The sequence below is a fragment of the Toxotes jaculatrix genome, chromosome 7 (assembly GCF_017976425.1).
Source record: "Toxotes jaculatrix isolate fToxJac2 chromosome 7, fToxJac2.pri, whole genome shotgun sequence".
Taxonomy (NCBI): domain Eukaryota; kingdom Metazoa; phylum Chordata; class Actinopteri; family Toxotidae; genus Toxotes; species Toxotes jaculatrix.
In genome coordinates, this window is record NC_054400.1 from 11,380,140 (window position 1) to 11,404,984 (window position 24,845).

The 24,845-nt window shown below is 39.3% G+C and overlaps 1 protein-coding gene across 1 annotated transcript in view; it reads right to left on the reverse strand.

Moving 5' to 3' along the window:
* grid2 (glutamate receptor, ionotropic, delta 2) overlaps positions 1-24,845 on the reverse strand; it is a 438,282-nt gene that overhangs the window by 6,691 nt on the left and 406,746 nt on the right. Inside the window, exons 14-15 of the mRNA XM_041042607.1 lie at positions 21,773-21,939; positions 6,438-6,678 (exon numbers count right to left, since the gene is read on the reverse strand). Coding sequence (XP_040898541.1) covers positions 6,438-6,678; positions 21,773-21,939 — 408 coding nt within the window. The remainder of the gene's footprint in view (positions 1-6,437; positions 6,679-21,772; positions 21,940-24,845) is intronic.

The following is a 24,845-nucleotide window of genomic DNA, read 5'->3' on the forward strand; positions in this document are numbered from 1 at the left end:
CTGATGAGGTGAATTCTATTTTTTTTAAGTTGCAGTGGCATTTACAGACAAGTGGTCTCTCAGTTTGCTGGAAACACACCAGTTCATTCAACATGTCTGACAACATCTGAAATGTTTATCACACTCAAAGGCGAGGTGAAAAACTTGCAGTCATAGAGATAGGAGTGACAAAATAATTGTTCAAATAGTGATAACAATGCACACTGTGGGGCAGTATCTCCTGAAAGGCATTCATGTTGCTGTTGTTGTACACATGAAAAGTGATGACAGTTCTTGTATGAAGATGAAAATAGTGAGAAGTTCAAATCCACACACCTAGCCAATCGCTGAGTGAAGGCGGGGGGGCATGCTTGCTGAATTGTTGGATTCAGGAAGTTACAAAACTTGGCTGATGCAGGCACACCAATCCTGATGTCGGAAAGGTGTGGATGCGGGAGGTTTCAGATGCTGTTCGATGATCCGACAAGCACTTTGTTTGAAGGACACTGACCCTTTTTGGTTGAGTGGTTACTCTGAGGGAACCTTGAGCTAAACCAACAGCAAGCAATGGGTCAATGCTTTGATTGGGAGAAGGATAAATGTCAGAGGTCAACCATCAAAACAATCATGGCTGACTGAGCCAATTTCATTTTCACCATGGACACACTGAAAGGGCTCTTCTAATAATAAACTATTAGTTTTTACTGAACTTGGATATCCCCTTACTTTGCTTCCCCTGCAATCCAAGTGCTTTGTTATTTATTTGTATTTAAGTCGATCTTACTCTCTTCTCTAAGCATAAAAAAAACAAAATTACTTTGTAATTATATAGCTATAGTGTTGTCCCCCACAGAGACACTGGACTTTTTCTATATTTCATCTGTGTCATAGGAAAAGTGTGTTTAAATACTAAATGTGAGATTGCTAAATGGAATTGTATTATATGAAGAGCATCCATGTGTGATTTCCATCTATAATAGTGTCCAACAAGCCCCACAACAACCATACTGATTGCTTGTCACTACCCTTGGATACAATCCATAGAGTGCCCTGACATTTGCCGTCATGGTAACAATAATGAACATGGGTTTAAAGTGGTGGAACAGTCACTGTTTGGTTAAGTTTAGGCACAAAAACTACTTGGCTAGGTTTAAAAAAGGATCGTGGTTAACCTTAAAGTAAGTACTTCCTCAAGATTAAAGGACTTTTGCTGTCATTACAATGATAAACATGAGTAAGTTGTAGAACGTTTATGGATAAAAGAAGCAATGCTGACTATCAGTATAAAATGGGAAACACCTACATGTCATCTAACTTCCTCCTTCGCAAACATAACTATGGGCTGTAATAAGCTGCTTGCACAGATGAACTATGGGGTCTTTTTTCTTTTTTTTAATAGAAGGACAGTCTCCTATGTCTGTGACTGCCTGGTGTCTATATATGCAAAACCTAGATCAAGATCTACAAAGAGAATCAAAGACTATTACCATTTAAATCCCTGCTGTCCCTCCTTTTCACTGTTGCAACTCCACTTCTGCGCTCAGTCAGGGGCTGATTCCACTGGCTGCTCTTAGCAGCTAATGAAGATAGCGGGGGGGCGGGTATGTTGCAGTTGAATCACACTGTGCTTAACATGACTTTGGATTCAACTAAAGGTTTGCCTTCTTTGTGGTTGCTCAGTGGTGGATAAGACTACTGGTCTGAATGACAGATTAAAGCTGGTAACTGAGCAGGGGATTGGAGGTAGGGGGTATGTGGTTTGAATGTCTGTGCATGCACTGGAAAAAAAAATCTTGCCTGATAATAAACAAGACAACACTGAATCAACTAAGGGATATGCAGTAGGATCTCTACATGATGAGCGGTAGCGTGCTGGGTCAATATCTAATATATTTAACTTGATTTACCAAAACAATTAGATGATGGAGAATGAAATAAAGAAGAGGAAGAAACTAAATTAAGCTTAAGCAGACTGCAGTCAACCTGCTGTTGAATATGCTACTCTATTCTCTCTGCAGCTTGTGGTCAGTTTAATGGCACATAATGCTGGATGCATGGGGAACTTGCACATGGTAAATTGACTGAGATGGGAGGAGTCTAGGTGTGACTTTATAGCTCCTGCTTGCGTATTCACAGAAGTGCACAAAACCTCAGTGTGTCAGCAAGTCTCGCCTTAAAGTGATTCAGTTTCTAAAGAGGAGTAAAATTTAACAATTAAATAGATCAATGAACAAACAGACCGAAGGACGTGATAAATACAACTAATCACTTTCCACTGTTGATCAGTAGCAAGCAGTTGCAGGTGGTGTGTTGGACTGTACTAAACAAAGCTGTATGAAACGTACCAGTAGTTTATCAAACATGCCCGAGCACACTACAGTGATCACAGCTGATGAGGCACATAATTCAAGTCACAAAAAAACCCATTTGTCTGCAATAACACACCAATTTCAGATTTGTTTGTTGCATATTTCCGTCTTTCGGGTCAAAGGATATAACCACTCAAGTCACACCATTAACTGACAAAACTTAAATGACTGATAATGAATGAAACTAAGCATTTTTCTCCAAGCCAATGATTCACAGGGTTTTCATGTTGAAACTTTCCTCTAAATTACTTTCCAGAGGATTGGTGTTATCGGCCTATTATCATAAAAAGTAAACCAGTCTGACACTAAATCATCCTGGGTATAGCCACAGTTTCCATTCCTTTCTTTTTGTCATCTTTTCTAATCTATTCTTGGTGGAACTTTAAATTAGCATGACACCAAAGATTAAGGAGATGGGACAGGCTTCTATTACTTGTTTCTGGTAGTCATGCAGAGATGTTCACTTAGACAGCCCTAATTGGTGTAATGGTCATTTTTATCCCCCCCTTTAAAGCCCATTTTGGTAACCAGGCAACAATATCTGTAATACATAATGAGAGACCTTTCAAGACACCTCCTTTCTGATCATATAAGTTGATTGCTAAGGACTGGAAGCTGAATGATCGGTTAGGAAACCATTACACATTAATTCTCTAAAGTCATTATCCACAAGTTAACCTTAACCTGTCTTTATCAAATAGGTTCCTCAAAAGGGAAAAGGAATTTGAAAAGCATTGAAGCTGAAGTAATTTACCTGACAGCAAAAACATTTTCTGCTAAAATTAATCTGTGCTTTTTTTGTGCCTCAGCCTAATTTGTTACCAACACATAAATAATTAACTCTAAACCAAAAGTGAAAATATTATTTCACACTTAATTACATTTCTTTCAGTTCATCAGTGACATGTTTTGCATACCAAATTTGCCACACTTTGCTGCAATTTCACAGTTTTGATTTAAGTTATTTACTTGAACACTTTCTCCCTCTGCGTTTTGGTAAACATAGCAGTAGGCACAGGACGTGACGAGGTGGGTTGGGGTTGGAAATTTAATTGGAAGCCGGTTCAAACCCTTGTCAAATCCCACTGTGAATACAAAGCTACTGAAATAAACAGGTTGCAATGATAGCTATCACTCTGTTATGTTCTGGTGTAATTACAGTGAATTAATAGAGGGGCAACTAAATATGCTGTCATTTGGGTTTTTCTTTGATGAGGTTACCTTTCTTATCTATGGTGGAGCAAAAAAAAAAAAAGCTACCACATCATAACACACGGCAGGGTTTCTAGGAAGAAAAGAAGTAACCAGAGTCACTGTGATTGCCTCGAATGATATCCCTGCTGAGGTGATCAACGGCACATAGGATATTTCACAGTACGCTGCTGCTAATTTACGAGGTGGAGTGGTGCCACTGTTTTGGAGTGAACGATGGTATAAATATCCATGTTTAATACTGTGAGTCAGTTTCTGACTCTGCCTTGGTCAAGGCACACTGCAGCAATCCAACAGGCCTGTAAGCTGTTTTTGTATTCTGCTTATAATGTTGCCAGTGTCCTCTTTTCTCCAAAACATGAACTTTTTGGAAATATAAGTGGTTGATTAACCTGTTGATACTGAGAACTTGCTTGTTTTTCAATTATCCAGCACTTTAGAAACAGGATTAATAAAACATTAAAAAAAAAAAAAAAGATTTTGCAGGACACCAACATTAGCAGGTTACTGAATATATTATAGGGTGAACAGAGCAAACACTCACTAGTTTTAAACAGGTGGATATAGATTAATGCCCCTGAATTATCCAAACGAGTTCTAGACAGTTCTAGACTGTGAATGTGTGTTGTCAGGGTGTAAAGAGATGTAGGGATTTTGTGAGTACTGAATATTTACAGTCTAGACTGTATAAGTATTTGGACCATTACACATTTGTTGCTCTCATGCTCTGGCCTCAGCACATTACATTTTTAAATAAAATAATGGATAATACATTAAAGTGCCAACGCTCAGCTTTAATTGGTGTAGGCTTATGTCGAAATTGAAAGAACTGTGTGAGAGATAAAGCACTTTTAACACATAGTGCCCAAACTGCAAGGGTTTAGAAGTAATTAGACGCTTGTCTGCCTAATTTTTCTTGGGCAGCTGTGTGTCATTTCAGTGTTAGTTCATGCACAAAGGAGCTCGCATGTGGCTCAGAGTTGACTGAGAGTTGAGAGTTTCCATTTAGATTGAGGTGGAGTTGTCTGCCAGTATGAGGAATAAAATTGCATGGTGAAGAAAAATCCCTTTATTATGACTGCACATCAAAAATGCCCTCCAGGATATAGGTGTATATGTTTTCTTGCAAATGATGAAGAAAAGACTTCATGACTGCAAGATTCCTGGTAAAAGTAGAGTTCTCAAACAAAGTTCTATGAACTGATTAAACAAAAATCAACCTCTATCAAAATTATGGAAAGTGGAAAGGGTGGAGATAAAAAAGAAACAGCTCATGACCCAAAGCATACCACCCCATCTGTTCTGTTATGTCTTGGGCATGTACGACTGCCAATGGAACTGGCGCACTGACATCTTTTGATGATTTCACTGCTGAAGGAAGCAACAGGAGCTTTCTGTGAGCTCAGATTCAGACAAATGCATCAAGACTCATTGGAAGATTCTAAACATACAGCCACAGCCAAGAAAAGAGCTACCAAGTGAGAAGTAGGTGCGATCTCCTTGACTAGCCGTGTCAGTCACCCGATCTCAATCAGATTAAACTTCATTCCACTTGCTGAGGATCCCCACAATAAGCAAGAGAGAATCAACAGGGAAGATACACTGCGTCTGCTCATGTCTGTTGGTCAAAGACTTCATTGACCACAATATATTAAATACAATGATTTGAGTTGGCTTATCTGTGTGTATTTATCCAGTTACTTTTGAACCCCTAAGCTTTGGGCACTATCTGTTAAAAAGGCTATATCTCCTTTAAAGTTCTTTCTATACTGATGAAAACCTACTCAGACCTACTCAAACTGAAGCTGAAACATGGCACTTTAATGTAATACCTATTATTACATTTAAATTTGAATGTGCTGAAGCACAGAGCCTGAACAAAAAAAAATGTGGATCTATCACCCAGGCCTTCTAAGATTACATCATACGTAATGTTAGACATCTTATTTGGCATCGGTTCTTGGCAGTACTTTAGATAAACTAATGAGGACTAAGAAGGAATAACACGAGCGAAAAATAAACACTCTCTTCAATTAAGTTAAGTTAAATTTGCTGCTTAATTCAGTTTACACTCACATTCAATTTGATTTTGGCTGAGCATGTCTCTTTGGTTAATCATTTTGATAATTAGGCAAAACTTTAATTAGGCAAACAGTTATAAGTAATAACATGACAGGAGGCTCTATAAGCTGACAGTCCCATTAAGATCATGATTATGGGTGAGAAGGGGAAATGAATACAATGCTCTCTGAGTTTAACCTTTCTTTCTCTTCCTACATACACACAAGACTGCGCAGCTTTACGTACACAAGTTTACGTAGACTATACAAAAGCTCAATGCCAGTTATGCCATAACACTGGAGAGCTAATATAACACCTCCAAGTTTCTTTTTGACAGAATGTGCAAAAGCCTAGCAACAAATAAAAGTTCCAGCCTGTGCCATCAGGATAGTACTGATGATGCCGTCTGTGTGCAAATTAAGTTCAGGGGAAGTGACACTGTGACCAAGGGGGTTTTTCAAAGGATCCAGATGCTGTCAGTGTCAAGGTGCTGCTCATATTTCAATTCCTCATCCAAACTGACTTTGAGGAACTGCTGTTTTTTTGTGCCGCTGGCCACAAAGTTTAGACTTTGTATTACATCCTCCCCTCCATGCCTCATCTAGGCCTGAAACGAAATGCATCATCCATCCCATCACCACTTCTCCACTCTTTCTTTACTTTTCTGTCACTTGATCCCTCTTTGCCCTTTTTTGTACCTATTACACTGCTTCTTTTCCCTCTCACGACATAAGAGATGAGCTGGGATGCATTGTAGAACCTATACTTCTATCTGTACCATGATTTCTCCTTTCAGTCACCCATCCATCCCCCTACCTCCTTGGAGGGGACCCTGGATCCCTTCCTTCGTGACCACCAGCTTTCCACCATGGCAATGAGGCAGGAGAGAACCACACCGGCTGCCAGGACACAGAACACGCCAGCAAAGCTGTGGATGTCCAAGGCATTGCCACGCTGTCGTGTCTGGACTGAGCTGTAGAGGTCACAGGGGCTGTCCTTGGGCCACCACTTGAGTTTCAGTATGTCCATGTCACCGTTCTGCTGGAGCTCCAAGATTCTAGGATATAGTGAGGAAACACAGGCATATAAGCATAGAACACACAGAATACAGAAACTTTGCATCTGTGTCGTGAAATCTGGAAATTTATGGATCTTTGTTTTTGTAATTTCAGGTTTCTGGAAAGAGGTCAACACATACAGAAAGGCAGGTATACATGACGTGTACATGCATGAATGAGCAACAAGCCAGCTGTAACATTCAGAAGAGAGTAACACATCGCTGTCCAGAATGAACATTGTTACTGGGTATGATAACTGATGGTATGAGTGCCATTTCAAGTCAAAATGGTTCTTATCTTCAATCATTACAATCATGGAGAATGAAAAATATTCACCAAAGTCAATTGCACAGAACTTGACAACACTGCAGCTCTGACTGCAGTTGCTATAACTCCTCTCCTCCATTTGAGGGCAGTGTTTGCCAGTTAAAGTCCTCCCTGATCCCTGACAACCATATTGGGCTGTCAAACTCATTATGGCTAACATTAATATGTTTTGCAGCACAGTGCGTGTACACTGCCACAATGTCATTATGCAGCCTAGCTTTAGTCCCACGATTGATGGCTTCAGAGAGGATACAGCTCAGAGGTTGATGGGGTCCCTCTGTTAGCCTTCAGCTTATTATTTAACGGGGTCGTTCTTTTTGGTTTGGAGGAGAGCTGCAGACACACACAGACAGACAGGCGAACAGAGGTTCTGTTAACATTCGGCTGGATATTTAACAGACGATCTGCCATGGAGGAGAGAGGGGCACATCGAAAGGCAGAGACAAAGTGCGTGTGTGTGTGTGTGTGTGCGCATGTGTGGGAAGAAAAGAGAAACACACAATAAGAGAAGAATAACAAACTAATTCGAACAGCAAATCCACCAACAGTCATTCTAATAAGATCATGTCCACCAACTGCCGGCTTGATTGTGGGATTGTTTAGCTCAGATCGGCGCGGATGAGCGTCAAGATTAGATAAGACTTTGTGTTGATTATATGCAATATTGACTCAAAACAAACAAAACAAACTGATCTGCACTGATTACCAGGCTTATACAATATATAAAGTGTTCAGCAGAGGTAGCATGTATAGTGGCAGCCCTGGCCTAGTTATACGCCCTGGTTATCATACTACTGGCATAAAAATGAAATAGTCAGTGTAGAAATCCCTCCATGCACATCAATCCTGCATCTGTTCTTTTTTAGTAGTGCAGTGGGCCCCAGCTCCTTTTCCTTTCAAACATGTTACTAAGTAACTTTTGGACTGAAATGACACATAACACAGGACTTTTGCATCTGACACTGATTCATGCTTTACAACTCCTTGCACCCTCTGAGTGCAAGAACACTGATTGCCTGCAGAGAAATAGTGCAAAAAAAAACAAACAAAAAAAACACTTCAGTGTTGGATGCAGGGCACACAGTTGATATGCAAGCTGAAATGGCTACGATTAGGTTTTTGAATAGCACCTGCGTTTCCTTACTAGTTCTTAGCCGTTGACAGTGTCACAGAAAAACAAATGTAAATGAAAGTTGAAACAAGCCTTTTTTTTTTTTTTTTTTTTTTAGAGAGAAGTGTTGCGTCTTTCATACAGTACTGACCTTTTTATCTCTCACTTTGACAACAGATGTTTCTCACACGTACACACACACACACACACACACACACACACACATACATACACGAGCCTGCACTCTGACAGACACTTCAGAGAAAGACGGATTACACACAGGCTAATGAGATGGAATAAGAGCGATCCCACCTATCAAAGACACCAGGCAATGTTTTGTCAAAATATTTCATCATTTCTTGCTTGGAATTCAGCCAACTTCTAAAGATTTCTTGTCTGAGCTGATGTCTTTTCATGTCTGTCAGAAAAAGAGGCATGCTTTATGTTTGGAGTTGCTGTTTGTTATCTCCGCTCATGAGTTGACTGTTCTTATGTTCCTAACAAATGTCATGCCACGCAGGTATTGTGTGGCACTGAAAATAAGAAGTGACATTTTTCTTGTTCAACTACTTTAACATCTGTGAACACAGTTACTAGGGACAGTTAATACATTTTGACAAAATACTACAAAAGATGTTTACTGCTGACCTTTGAGGGAAACATACAAACACCGGAAAGGGTAATTAACTGTTTTTTTTTCTTGAAGGGAAAAATAGCAATGGGAATTTAAACAGCACCTGGGAATTTAACAGTGAAATATATTATAGAAAACCCCAGATGATTTTAAGTATGGTCTTATTGTTTGTTGAGGTTATTTGCTGTATGTATAAGTTAAAGCTCAATTTTTTTATGTAATTTTCAAATATTAATGCAAAGACCTACTAAATGCCAACCTTTTCCAATTCTAGATAATCAAAAGGATGCCAAACAAAAAAACATGACACAAGATAAACTAAAAGGCATACTCCCCAACTTCAAACAGATCAAAACATAAAAACAAACATTTCAAAAAGAGACTTTCATCATAGAAATTATTAGGATGCGACCAAGCTGTATGTAACTTTGAGGGAGGATAGAGCAGAACAGGTTTGTCAGAGCCTTCTCTCCCTGCACCCTCTATTACGACCCTGTCTGCTTGTGGAGCTCATCATCTATCATTCTGCAGTAATTGGCCTATCAGAGTTATGCAAAGGCTGCTTCCTGATAGGCCCTTGAATCAAACCCTAACATTGACACGCTCTCACAAGAACACACACACGCACACAAACATAATGGCTACATTTACATTTACTTTACATTTATCTCACTGAGGTCAAGCTTCCTTAATGCTGCCCACAGGTAGAAAACTAAAATACAGTGATCTTAACAGTAGAATATGTGCCGGAAAAAGGAAAGAAATGATGATGATCTTGGTAATATGTGGTGCCAGACATCAAAACTCTTACCACTGCCTGAGTTAGGACAGATGGTGCAAAACCAAAAGTGAAAAGGAAGATGTTTACAAGCCACACTACAGGCCCTTTTAAATATGACAGCAATCCAGACATATTAACTCATAAATGAATATGAGTTTTCTGGGGTAATTCTCGTTTTGGTCATGTGTTAGTCTAGAGCCTGGTCACTTACAGATTACATAAGTGTATTCATAACGACTCCACTCACATAAAATTAGTTATTGACAAGCCTAGAGAAGATCATTGTGAGCACGTGGAGCTACTAGATGAGGAATATCTAAGTTTTGTGAGAAAAAGCGAGTATTGGTGATGTTCATTTTTAAACACACAAAAATGGTTACCACTATGCCTCATTTATCTCTATCCCATGGCTGACAAGCAGGATGAAAGGCCACTGTGAGCTTCCTGACAAAAAACATGGGTTGAGTCAAAGGTTTCCCACAGTACACCATCTGTCTAGAGCTCTAATTTGGCTGTTGCTGTCTAACCAAAGAAACACATCTTCCCTTGACAAAACACACAGGCACACAAATGTGCCTGTGCACACACACGCACAAAACACACATCAACAGAGATAGAAATGTGAAGGTATGCACAAGCTGTAAAAGCCTATCCACACATTCAAAATGCACTATGGTTCTGTAATGCATGGCTTGTTCAGAAACAATGACAAACTGACATAATGAGAGCTAGGAGCAGCTAATTAAAGTGTGCTTGTGTGTGTGTGTGTGTGTTTGTGTGTGTGTGTGTTTGTGTGTGTCACGGCCTTTATATTTTCATGAAAGATCCACTACATTACACAGAGTTTGATGGAGTTCATGATAAAGCACAGGAGAAGTTATCTGACAACTAATTTATTTTACCCACAGCAGTGTGCTTTTCCCTACACAGTTATCCACAAACATTTCTTTTGCTTTAATTTCAGTTTGAATTTTTTGAATATTAAACTGAAGGAGTCTGCAGTCAGATGTGTTTCTTAGTTTTTTTCCCCTCCCCTCATGGGCTGTTTGTATTTTTTCCTCAAGGCGTCAGAAGTCAGCACACTGGTGCCTGAAGTATCACGAAATAGATAAATTTAATGACTAAGAATAGCAACTACTATATATCATTGCTGTCTGAAGATGTACAGTATGGGTATTAGTGTCATGTCCTTCATTATATAACACTGGGGCTACTATATTAATGTCAACTGCATGTTAACATCTAATTAAATCATGCATCATTGTCAACTAAAATGTACAGTATATGTGAAGGTTTCAATGTCAGTGTCAGCTACATGCATGAGGGCAGTCAAGTGTGTTTGACAGGTGAAATGTAATTACAGAATAAGGGTTAATTTGAGTGTGCCTATGTGTCTGTCATGGCCTTTTTGAGTAAAACAGCTGTCCTGTGTGTTCATGTGTATCCATGTACAGCATGACTGCATCTCTTTGTAGCAGTGTATTACTATTTAGCATTTGTGTATGTGTATGGCGTACGCATGCATGCATCTTTGTGCATCTCAGAGTGTGTCTATGAAACAGCTGGTGTGCTGTGAGATGCATTAACACTGTGTGTGTGTAATGAGTTATCACCTTGCTTTAAGATCGTTGACTTTGACTAGGGAGATCTATAATGACTTTAACACTCCCACTGGCTGTTAAAGCAAATGAGCAAGGGTTGCCAGTGTGGTGAGGGACAACTGCTGTGTGCCTGTGTGTGTGTCTGTGAGCATGTGCACTCTGTCTCTGCCTCCCCGTTCTCTCCGCAGTGGCTGCTACTGCGTGGACTAGATGTTGCCATGGCAACTCTATGGCAGCAGCCTTGATGGTGGGATGATCACACATTATTAGTTGACTCAAGCTGAAAAAAAAGAATACCATAGTGATTTGGATAGGGGGCAGAAGGGAATGCATTATGTTAATGACTGTCCTCACAAGTATAGACATGCACAAATGCGTGAGCATACACAAAAAAGCACAATTTCAAACACTGAAGCTAAATCACTGGATTCAAAGTCAAAAATGCTTGTTAAAAACAGCATGCAGCCTTGAGTGGACGTAAAAGTTATTTTAAATTATCTTGTGTTTGACTTATTCAGAGTTTTGTATGGCCCTTTTTAAGTTTGAATCGTTGTAATTAATTCTAAAAACATTTCATGTTTAAATTTATATTACCAAAAAAGCGGCCTTTTAGGAGCTCATTTGACTTCATTTGACAGCAACATCTATTTGTAACAGTTTTAATGAGCAGCCCTTAATGTTATAAATGATGTCCCTACTGGAGTGAAAATGGACTGTTAAGAGATTTCACACTGCGTTGATGCACCACGGCTGGGGTATGGGGAGTGTCTTTCTAACTCAAATGGATAGCGGGACTGTTCCAACTTGAGACTACACACTACAAAGTGAGTTTTGAAAGGCTGTTATCTCAGCACCTGGCAAACTTATCGTTGAGTCATTGGTATTGATCAACTCGGCTATCAACCCCCTCTAGATATATTATGGCTGTTTTCTGCTATGGGACAATAAAAATCTCACTTATTGCCCCTTTAAATGCACTGTAACTCCATATATTGTGTTGATTCTGCAGTCTTCCCCAGGCCCATCCATAAGGCCCCTATAAATGCAGGTTATGTCCCAAGCTGCTCTTCCCCTAGTAGCAGGTTTTACTGCAGCTGTAGCCAGTTAAAACGCAGAGCAGTGTGGGTTAGATGATCAAGCATAATGTGAAACAGTTCAGTGAATTTCAGAACTGGCTAGATAGACCTCATAACTGTTTCTGTGAGAGGTGCTGAGGCACAGGGCGTCATCTCAGAGAGTACTACCGTATGAGGGACAGTGAAATATGTCTGCAGTGACTACAACAGCCTTGCTCTTTTTTTTACGAATATTCTTCTCCTGTCACTTCTGTAGCAAACACAATTTTAAGTTGGAGACGGTGAAAAGAGGAGGTTGCAGTGAGGTGATAGGTCGAGCGAGAACGTGAAGACAGAGGGAGAGGCGATGTGAGAGACCTGGAGAGTAAGGGAAAATGGAAGATTGAGTGAGAAAATGAGAGGGGAGCAGAAGAAAACTGGCAGTGTGTTCAGTCTGGATGGATGGCTGACAACAAAATCATAGAAAGGAGAAAGGCACAGGTGAGAAAGAAGGGGATACGGAGTAGATGAAGAAAGCTGAGTAAACAGAGGAGAAAAGACAATGCATGAGAGGAGTAAACAGAAGAGGAATGTCAAATGAAATGAGCAGAGAGGGGGTAGAAGAGGGGAGATGAGAGACAGAAGTGTTATGCTAAAATTAGTTTGTTGCTCTGAGACGACCGTTGGCTGTCAGCTCCTTAAATGAAAACAACACTGGGCTGACACCTCAGTTACTAGCTTAGCGCAAAGCTGGCAACATCAGCGGTCTCTGGCTGCCTCACTGGTGTTAGCCTCACTGGAAAACATGATGAGGAATAATGTTCATATAATAAAGTCAAAAAAAGTATCTAAAAGTAGTTTCACCGTAGTTCTGATGACTGCAGTGTAAGAGAAGTTCATGGTGTACGAGGATGTCTTAGAAAATATGTAATTTGTTTGTGAACTAGAATAAGTTCAGTGAGACAGACATATAGCAGGTTTTTCAAGGTGACACCTTGTGTGGCTGCTGGTATTTCAATTACTCTGGGTAGGTGAGAGTGAAACAGTGATTAGGGAGGCCAGGCTTCAACTAGAGAGCTGAACTCTGGCACCCAGCAAACAAACAACCCACTGAAGTATCCTTAGATGCTGAATCACCGCACGCTAAAGGTCTGCTGAACCTGATTTCTGACCTGCCTGCAGAGACGAGGGGGAATCAATAAGGCATCAGATTATTATTGTCATATCATGTTGCGTTTTGCTATGTGACCTGCTTCAAAGAATGAGCAAAACCTGCCTCTTTGTGATAAAAATCACAAAGAGTGAAAAGAACAGCTACAAACTGACCTGAGCCGCAGTCTCATAGTTTATTTGTCCAAATCAGTTTACCATTTTCCCAAGCAGGGCATTGACTAAGTCTAAGTGAGGAGCAGAGAGACTCAGCATCATCGACCCAGTCAGCAAAGGGCACCTGCGCCTGATTATTCTCTCCCTGTGTTTCAGTTAAAAAGAAGAAAAAAAAAACAGGTGATAAAAAAGCTGATAGAAGCTAAGACTTGAAGCACACTGACCCACAGCCATACATCAATACCCCCAACTGGAAAGCTGGAAAGTCTGTTTATTCAGCCACAGACTGCTGCAGTCACCTCAGACAGAACTATTATTCCAGCACTGGTGGTGCATATTTGAGTTTGCTTTTGAGTGGATTTTTTTGGTGCCAAATATAAAAAATAAAGTGAACCACAGAAGTATCTCTAGTGACCTTCATAGTTGTAAACTGGTTATTTTCACTGCATCATTTTAGTGGCAGAGACAACACGTTGGCCTCTGTCTCACGGTTACAGTGCCTACGACCTGGTTGGATGTTGTGGTAATTTGTGAAATTTTTAAAGCTGGGTGCACATTAAGGGATTTTAGCTGTCTCAGACACATTTGACAGAGCAGAGAACATACAGTTGAACAGTATCAGACATCCTGATAATTTCAAAAACAAACTCTGAAACCCTTACTGAGCACTGTGAAGGGCTATCGTCAACATATCACCAGGATGATGAACAATTACGAGTTTAAACCCTAGTACTTCTATTGTACAATAAGTCCAAACTAAAAAAAACAAAGCTCAAGATGTGTGAACTTTCCAACTCACCCCATTTCCCTCTGACACACACACACACAGCCCATAATTGTTGCATCCCCCTGACATTGTAGCCCGGCATTCTCTGTCCTTACTGGACAAATTATCCACAGACAAGAGACAGAGCAAACACATGATCCATGCTTCATGTAGCACAGTGAAGTGAAGTGGAAAAAATAAATCCTAGTCAAGAATCTTGTATTGCATTACTCTTGTGTGGGCAACAGAGTTGTATGCACCCATACAGTTATATGCACCCATGCTTCGGTAAGACAAAAGGAGAGAGGTGTAGCACTGAAACCCCCCACAGAGAAGACAAGACCTATTGTGAAGCACCAGTGCTAGTCACTGAGCCACAATGTTGCCTTTTCACTATATTATTGCCAATATGTTGAAGCCCAAGCAATGTGGTAAGAAAGGTTATTTACCCATGAGTCTCTGGTCCCTAAAATAAAGTTTGAAAAGCTCGATTATTCCAATTAGCACTCTCAGGGTCCAATGCCATACACTTTGTCAACAAAGTTTTCAATTAAGCATCATTAAACCACACTGTGTGGGTGAACTGGAACAGATTATCAAGCTGAACTATGATAAACAACACAGAGAAGTCACAGAGTCATTAACTATCATTAAGACATAGAGAGAGGGAGAGAGTGACAGAGAAAGAAATGGAGAGAGAGAGAGAGCCACATCCCCATCATTAATTGTAATTAATAAAGATTTAATGAGAGTACTAAGCGTGTGGGCTGGGTTTGACTGTGATAGATTGGTAGAGAAGTGACATCTTTAGAGCATGAGAGCTTAAAAAAAAAGTCAGAGAGAGAGCGAGGGAGATTAAATTGACACTTGACATTAAATCAATTTTTTCTCATCTGGAACAATGTCACTGTCACATTTGCACACACACAATTCTTATTTTCCCCTATGGATGGTGATTTCCATGGACTGGAAACTGAGGGCTTCAGAGCCTACATCTTTACTTGAGCTCACTGTGAAAATGAATGTGTATGTATGATGGGGAGCAAGAATCAGTGAGTCGGGTAACTTGCTATTTAGCTTTTGGGTTCTTTAGCAGGACCCTTGATTAAGCTTTATTCCTATTATGCACATAGCTCAAAGCATCATGGGACTACAAGGAATTTTCAAAATAAGAATCATTTTGATGGTCTTCAGTGACTGAATGCACAGAAATTTTTGCAATTGCTGCGTGTATTCCTCTCTGCCATTGTTGTGGTCTTTTTCCTTCCCACAAGATCAAAATGGAAATCTGGATTTGGAGTTGAAATGTGAATAGAAATGGTCAATACAACAAATTAATCATTAAGAAAGAGACAGACAGAGAGAAGGGGAAAGAAAAAAGAAAAAATAAACTTGAAAAAATGCCAATGCAAAGTCAATATGTCCCTTGCTCCTTGAAGCTCCCAAAAGAAAAGAATAGCAAGTGAAGCAAGTGAAGCTAAAAGTCAATTCAAGATCCTCAGTGACAAAGCAAAGTGAAACTGCTCTCAGCAAAATATGTATAGGAGACTAATATGTGAGGAAGCTAAAGCTGCGCTAGGCAACCTTTGTTGTGCAGTAACTGACACAAAAATGTTACACAAACTGTGTTATACAAAATGACTTGTTTTGTCTGACCAACAAAACCGAAAGATGTTTGTAATTTATAATGTATAAAAACAAAGGAAAGCAGAAAATCAACATACTGAAATAGATGGAATCATATTACATTGATGTGTTTGCTTAAGAAATTACTTAAGCGATTATTCAAATGAATCTTTAAGGTTGGCTTACTGACTTGGTTTTGGTTGCTAGTCATCTGTTCTGTGATTATGATTGTGTTTTGTCTGAAGTTTTGTAGGTATAACAACTGCACTGAGTGGTGATGTGTGGGTCACAGTGAGCAAATCTCCTTCAACACAGTTGACCTGATTATATTTTAAGGTGAAATGAGAATTTGTATTGGCCGAATCCACGGACAATTAGAGGGACTTATTAGAAATCCTTTTTTTTTGTCAGAACTACTTCACTGTCCTGACAGCTGTGACAGAGAGCTAACAGTACAGGACCAAGTATTATACACCAAGCCCTATTCTGCAGACTCTGTTTACAACCCTTCTGCTAGGACTGAAATGTAAGATTTACAAAGGCAGCTTTAAAAGCCATTTATATGTGTCCTTCAATGGTGCCATTTAGTTTATCTCTATCATATACATTTCCAAAGAAAAACTCCACTACACGATTCATTAAATTTCACTTCAAGGTTCGCAATACTCAAACTTTCACAAGTCCGTTCATCAACAGTTTTTTTTAACTATTGTTGACAATTTTATTGTCATGAGAGCTGCTGATATAAAAGCTTGACGGAATACTGAAAGCATCACAAACAAACTATTTTTATGAGCCATATACACTTTACTTTGTATTCATTGAGACCCCGAGCACTTTAGTATCACTTAAAAAACTTTTAGTAGAGAACTACTTTCATATTAGCGACACATCACTGACTGTGGCTGGACTTCAATTTATCGTCTGGATAGGATTTAAAATAAATGCATGAAGGAGCTGAGGCTGTAGAGAGAACAACGAAGAACGCATGTGTGGATTGCTGGATTTAAGACTGAAATAAAGGCAAGTCTGCACCAAAGATGTTGGGAAAGGAGGGGAGAAAATAAAGAATGTTTATAGTTATCACATTCACACATACACATGCCTTCGGCTCTGCTATCTCATTCACATATTTAAAAATGTGGCAATAAGGGAGACATATTAGCAGGATACAGGAGCAACTGACTAAATCTTACCCTGTCACATTACTCAAATGAAACCCTAACTCAACAAGGCAATACTGAACTTTACCAAGGTCTCTACTGGAATTAAATATTTCTCTTTTTGGCAAAGCTCTGTCCTCTTTATGTGGAAGGACATAAAGCGGATGTGTGTTTCCTTGAAGGGCAAGAAATGCATTTCAACAAAGCATTTCAACCTCAAAATGTTCCAATCCCTTCACATTCGTTTCAAGTATCCACAACCAAGTCCAGCTGCCCTCAATTCAACTCCCCTTGGATAACCATGACCTGGATGACTGAGAATCTTCAAAGATATCTTGACTCATTTGCCAAGGAGGTCAGATCAGGTGATGGGCAATATTAACCGTGTCAGGAAATTACAAGCCACAGGCTAATGTAATTTCAAAATATGAAGCCCGCTTATGAATCATGTTCACCACTGTAATTTAACCCATGGTCTCCAAGGTGTGATGCATCCGAGACCGCAGCAATGAATTGTTGCTGTCATACACATCATTTGGCCCCTCAAGCATACCTTACAGCGTGCACTGCCATGGTCCCCACAGAAATGCAGTGTGCTTTGGCTCTATTTTAAAAGCACTCAGCTATCAGCCCTCAGGCCACAGCCGAACACTCGCCTGCAGCCAGGTAATAAAACAATATGAATGCATCTTTGTTACTGAATTTACAGGAAAAAGCAGTGTGACCATAATCAAATCCATATTATTACTATTATATATTATTATGTTATCTTACACTCATTGCACACCACGTGTGGCTAAATTGAAAAACAGGATTTATCAAACATGCAATGTTTGATAGCATGGCCCTGAAGTCATATTAATGAGCATGTAATTCATTTTCTCTAATGTTTTTATTCCCACTGACATTTATCATTAACTTTCAGTGAATTTGTTGCACTCGCTACACCTGACATATGAAATCAAGATTTAAATTCTGCAGTCCTAACCATAGTACCACACAAAAAAACACCTCATCTATCTTGCAATGAAAATGTAAAACATCCAACCATGTTCAAAAATGCACAATAAAATGTCTGGCCCAGAGCTTATCTTCTTAGACTGCAGCAACCTCAAGATGTCCATCTGCTATGGATTAAATCTTCAATTTGAAATTTTCACATCAATGCCTGCAGACACACAGACAAAAATAATATATGCCTGTGAGAAAGGGTTTATTTTTTTTCAGTCTTGCCCCTTCAGCACTTCAAAACAACTTGTCAGTAGCTGTCAGTATAAATTAGCAGACTAACCCTTTGCGCCACTGTTTTTCTGACTCTGGTAAATCTGCAGGGTGTCTCCATCAATCACAGAACGGCAGCACCCACAAACACATACACAGTTGCACATTATTTGTACTACAGCATCCACAAATACACCCAAATCCACACACTCCCACACACAAACAGAAACACAGGCATGAAGTGGTGCTGCACTTGAATTTGGGCAATGGCTTCTTCACAAAACAAAGTGGTTAAAAACAATGAAGTTGTAGCAGCCTGTCTGTTTCTACAGATAGAGCCCCTCTCTCTTTCTCTCCAAAGTGTCAGAGCAAATAAATGCCTTTTCATTTCTTATGTTACCACCAGGGAACTACAGGTAGTAAACACTCCTCAAGTATGCAGAACGCACATACTTACTGATACACACAAATATATAGGAAGTACCAGTAAGATTCCATCTTCAATTACACCACACAATCTATTTGGATCTTTATCAATTCTAGATGTAATCTTACATGTTTGTGTTCTCTTTACAGTATTTCCCTTTCTCTTTTTGTCCTTTTCTTCTTATTAAGTTTTATTAACTCAGGACATTTTAGCGAGATCAATATCTCTTTTGCAAAAAGGGGCCAAAGAACAAATTATGGATACAGAAACAAATACACAGAGATACATTACTTAAAAAAAGCATTAGAAATAAACCTTCCTCAGAGGAACGAGTGTTTTGAACTGTGCTGGAATAAATTATAGTAGTAAAAACTGCATTAACCATAATCCAGCCTGGATGATACAATACTTATTAACCCCCTCTCTATTAAAAAGATGGGCACCTAAAATCCAGCACTGTGGGACACGTTTTTGAGTACTCAACAGGGCTTGGTTTGAAAATTACTACTTCTACTACTACTCCTTCTATTAGGAAGATATGACAACCAGCTGTTGGCAGAACTATTCAAACTTACAAAACTTATCTAACAAAATGTTGTGATAGCCAGAATCAAAAGCCTTACATAGATCTTGATATAGAGTGTGTTCTTCTAAAACGATGATAGAAAACCCTGAGGCCGTAGTCATTATTTTCTTCTACTATGTCATGTCAAGACATTAAATATCACTTGCAAAAAGAGAAAAATGCCTGACAGAATATACTGATACATGGGCTACAGTATCGTTACACTGAGACTGGGGTCTCACACAATTTGAGTAGACACACGTCTGTGCTGGCATCTGAGAAGGGTTAAGCAGGCTTAGCAGATGTTGGCTACTTATATAATTCCTCCCATTGGCTCTAGTGGTTTTTGGCCGGCTTTAGCCTTGTCTACTCCATACTGCTTTAGAAATCCCATTATAGTGCATGAGAATTATTCAGTACAATATAGCACAGTACTGATGAGAACAAAATCACGCTAATCTAATTTCTGTAGATACTGTAGTCTGTGTCATTTGTTGACTTAATAAAACTCAGGCTTGTATACTAGTTCCACAACATTTCCCCCCAGTATTTTGGAAAGGTGCCGTCACAGCATTCTGGACACATTGCTGGCAGCAGAGACTGACTGCTTGATAATTCAACAACTTCAACTTTACTGCTACTATCAAAGTGAAAAACCAAAAAAAAGTCTTTGCCTTAAACTTCCTCTCTATCACAGGTGTCTATGAGCACGGAGAGTGGAATATTAGAGTTACAATAAAGCAAATCTCCAATTTAATCACTATCATTGAAGTTGATTATGTTCTGCTCAAATGCAGTGGTGGTTGGTTGAGTTATTTTAAAGAAAAATACCACTGAACCCAGTACATTATTATTTTATTTTGAACAAATTGAGGTGGACCAGTAAACACAGATCCAATTGAAAGACGCATCAGCAAGTCTCCAGACTTATGACTGTGCCACCTAAGATAATCAAGCAGTGAAACATCTCTCCATGGTGTCAGGGCAGGGACCGCTAATACACAGTACTTCCTGTTGAACCTCCCTTTAGTGCTTCATTAATCCGTATAATACCAAATGTCAGGATGAGAAATATAAAAATCATCGCAAAGAAAAACAAAACAATTATACCTCTGTAATCATTTTTTCTCCTGATAATTTCTCTGTCTGTTTTTTGTTTGAACCATGGGGACTAGTGTGAGTAAACTGTTTGAAACTGTCTTCCCGAGAGTGTGACATTGCCCCTGAAATAATAGGAGGGAATTGGAAACATGGCCTGTCAATTAATTGCTTGTTTATTTTAATAACAGCCATGATAGGCAATATTCTGGAGCGAAATGCTTCACCGGATATGGAGCTATAAACAGACAGGCCCAGTCACTCACACATTCTGTAAAGCTCACACATTCCTGGCCATGCACATAAAATGCATTTCCATTTCTTAACACACACACACACACACACACACACACACACACACACACACACACACACACACACACACACACACACACACACACACACACACATACAAACATTTTACATAATATAAATTACGACAGCTTAATGAAGGCATTAGACATTTTTGTTTTCCTTCATCTTAAAATGATCTTGTGCTTGATCGTGAATAAAGCCGACATGATGCTCCGTAGGGATGCAGCTGATCCTTATGTGGTCTTCATAGGAACACTTCATCTCATATGACTGAACCTCTAATCTGGTGATCTCGTTTACATCGCAGTCTGACATTTAACATTAATGCAAACAAACAAACAAGGACACTATGCATCGCACAAGCACAGCACAGATTCAGTCAGCTCAGCTGCTGAAAGAAGATGATTAATGACCTTTGTGTTGTGTCTGCAGACATTACTAAGCTTCCTAGTAGCCATAAGTGACCAGATAGCTAGTGAATGAATGAATGAATAAATTCAGTTACTGTCTTGATCCATGCTTTGAACCAACAAAACCCCCACTGTGTGCTACAGCAACAAGATAAACAGCTGGGATCAGTTTGGATACATCTCTGCCACCTACTTATTCGTAACGATGAGTTGTCACACTTGCTTAACCTCAGAGAGAACCAATGGTTCATGCAGAGGTTAAGCAACCTAGCTGCACACAAGTTGTGAAAGTGCTGTTCGCCTATTTCCTCTTGAAGATAAATGTACAATTGAATCTGCTATTTACTTGGTGTCTGACCTAGAGAGCAGCTTCCTGAAACACTGCAGAGGGACAAACTTTATGGGGGAGGCCATTTTTATTTGGCTGAAATAAATTTGGAGCAGTCATAAAAAACTTACACGACTTTTCAAGAAGAATATATATATGAATGCAATTTTTCATAACTCTTCTCAAAAGCAGAAGATATTTCTCAACCTGAAACTGGGATAAACAGCATAGAACAAAAGTGACGACTCCATCACTGTGCATATGAAACATGTGCTTTAAATAACAAATAAAATGCAGCCAAGGATGCTGCTGACTGCTGTTTACTGTTACAACTCTTACCTCTGGGAGAAAATGTCCCTGTAGGGGCTGCCGTGCTGCATGGCGATACCATATCCACGGTCTGGTGCGCTGTTGCTGACAGTGTAGAAGGAGCAATCCTCATCATTATTAGCAACGTACTCCAGCACTGCAGCATCCCACACAAAGCCAAACCTGCCGTACTTCACCTGAAAGAAAGAAAAAAAAAAAAAGATGTGAACAGTGTTCAGAAAGGTGCATCTTTATCTCAGGTCATGCAGGATATAATCTCTTGATCCATTTAAGATTTAATTTAATTTAATTTAGCAAAAACACTTTCAACAATTCAACAAACACAAGTGGAGGCATATTGCATCACATATTGACCTACAGTATATTGGTGTGCTGGCAACATAGCATCACTGCCTGATGCAGACCCACACTTTGTTGAAACAACATGAATCATGGTTGAGGAACCGCAGAGGTGGTCTAAGAGGACAAATTCAGCCCAGCATACAGATATTTCATAACCACGGTCTATTGTGTTGTACCAGGATTACACTCATAGTCTACTGTGGGATGGCAAACTTTACAGCACAGCAATTTTACTGTTTAATATTCCCTCTTGACTGTAGATGCATTAATAGCTTGTTGGCTCATCTTTATTACAGCCTGTGTAGGTATGTGTTGGACACGTTTTACATTTTTATGGCTCTGTCCTTGTTTTGTATGTGTATGTGTGATTAAACTGTAGGTAGGTGTAAAGTATCCTCTTATAGCTTGTGGGTGAGAAGAACTTGAAGGTCAAAGTGACTCAAGGTGAGAATCACAGTTTGTTTTATGGAAGTTAAGGTGCAAGTTGTTAACATGGTTTTTCCGTTAACATTCAATAAATCTATATTTTCACAGGAAAATGAAAAGGGGAGAATAAACAACATGGCTGTGATATTCACATCCTGACACCTCTACTGACAATTCACTCAAATAGCCTAAGGTGAAAAGAACAACAGACACACGCACTCACACATGCACGCACAGACACACGCACACACTTTTCTTCTAACTCATTATTTTGGACTTGGTGTGTCATTAACTTTAATGGAGCTTTATGAAATTTTCAAACCCCTCTGTCTTCACTGTGTGTGTTTGTGTGTGTGCGTGTATCACCTCAGCTGGCTTATGTGTGATGACTAATGTCTGAGAACCGACAAGACCCTCTGATTGGGTAATTTCACAGTCTGTAGTCCTCTGAAGTGTATATGTGTGTATTTCGGGGTGTGTGTGTGTATGTGCGTGTAGTCATGTGTGTGCATGTGTGTGTGTGTGTGCAGTAATTCACTGCAGGGCATCAGAATGGCTCATTCTGCTCTTTACAACCTTAAAAAGAGTGGAAAGAGCACTTTATTACTTTGAAGAAAAATTTTATGGCTTTTCATTATTGCTTTTGAATTGGAAAGATTACGGGCTTTGTACTGAGGGAATTAGTAAAAAATCTGTTTCAACAGCTGACAATTGAACATTAAGGCCACTTTTTTTCTCACTATATTCGGGTGAAAGGGGCTGAAAAGAATTATTATGCACACTATGCATGCAGTGACCTCTGATGTCAGCCACACTGAAAACACAACCACCACTTTGCTAATCTCATGAACACTGTCATTATTCTTTAGCATGTGAAGTACCTGAATTCTAAGTATAAAAGTGGCCATATAATGTCAACCACTTTTAGCTAAGACCTGTCTCAGGAGCAAAGCACTGCATATACACATGTAGTAAACACATAGAGGTGAATTACAATGAGGTGACATAAATCCTTATCAATATCACCAACAGATATCACAAATGCTTAAACTTGTACAATCCTTGGGAAAGTTTAGAGAGATGTTTTTGTCAAACACATTTTTTTAACCTCAGTTCACATATGTAATTGAGTTTTTCTTAATAGAAAATCAGCGTTTTTGTCTGCTTTTTACTGCTGTATTGGCAAAAACAACTGACACAGGTAAACCCTTTAACAGAAAAGAAAACATCAATAACCTAGACTTAGTTGTTAAAAAGATCCTGCATTAAAAAACATCTGTCAGTCAAATTAAGAGTGACAGCATCTTCCAGTCCTTTGGATTTAGGCATTGTGGTAATGCTTTAGCTTACTTTTGGATCACAGCATGCCTGCAAGGGAAAGAACACAAAAACAAGCAAAAGAAAAAAAAAAGTTTGCATGGCTTTAAAAACTTTTGTGTTGATGTCTTTCAGAAGAAAGTGAAAGAGAGTGAAATTAATGTGCTTACTCTGATTCATAAGCCATTTTAGAAGAAGCTGAATGGAGAAAGAAAATAACTTGTACTTAGAAGTACTCTTCATCAGCCAATATTTAAAAAAAGAGGAGAGAGAATGAGTGATAATGGAGAAAGTACTGCATATTATAATAAACAACCCTGGCCTGATAGAGTAGGGGTAAAACAGGATATGTTTGAGAAGGGGTTGAGCTCATCAGGCTTTAATATTGCTGACTGAATTGTCCCTGTGATAACAAACTAAAAGGATGTAAGAGATGTAAAACTCTTCACTAGTATAGTTAGAATTAACAATGGTAATTCATGGGAGCTTTAAACCATGGGTTTGGGACCTCACATGGCAACACTTGAAATGAAGATCACTTCAAATGTACCAGTCTTCAGATCACAATACGACTGCTTCCAGTGATGTGTGTTTAATTCAGTTAAACTATAATCAATAAAATAACAATCATAGCAATGCCTATATAGCATGCAATCATATAAAGGGAACGATCCTCACAATGAAAATGATGCTGGAGCCAGTGATCCTGCCTGCAGCTGCTGCTGTGTTTCATAAACAGAGATAATGTAATGGTACATAGGGAGCACTTGATTTGATGTACCACAACAAGTAGTCTATATGCAAAGCATCAATCTAATATTGGCTCAAGTTTGCTTAATCACTGAAGACATCGGAGGATTGGAGGGGTAACATAAAAGGGATGCGTCGAAGGCCAGCTTGCTCCTGTTGCTGTGCTGCCTTTGATTGTGATTATTTAAGCAGCTCACATGAAAAGGTTCGCAACTTTCTAACTGCTGGGAACTGTCTGGGCCCAAGA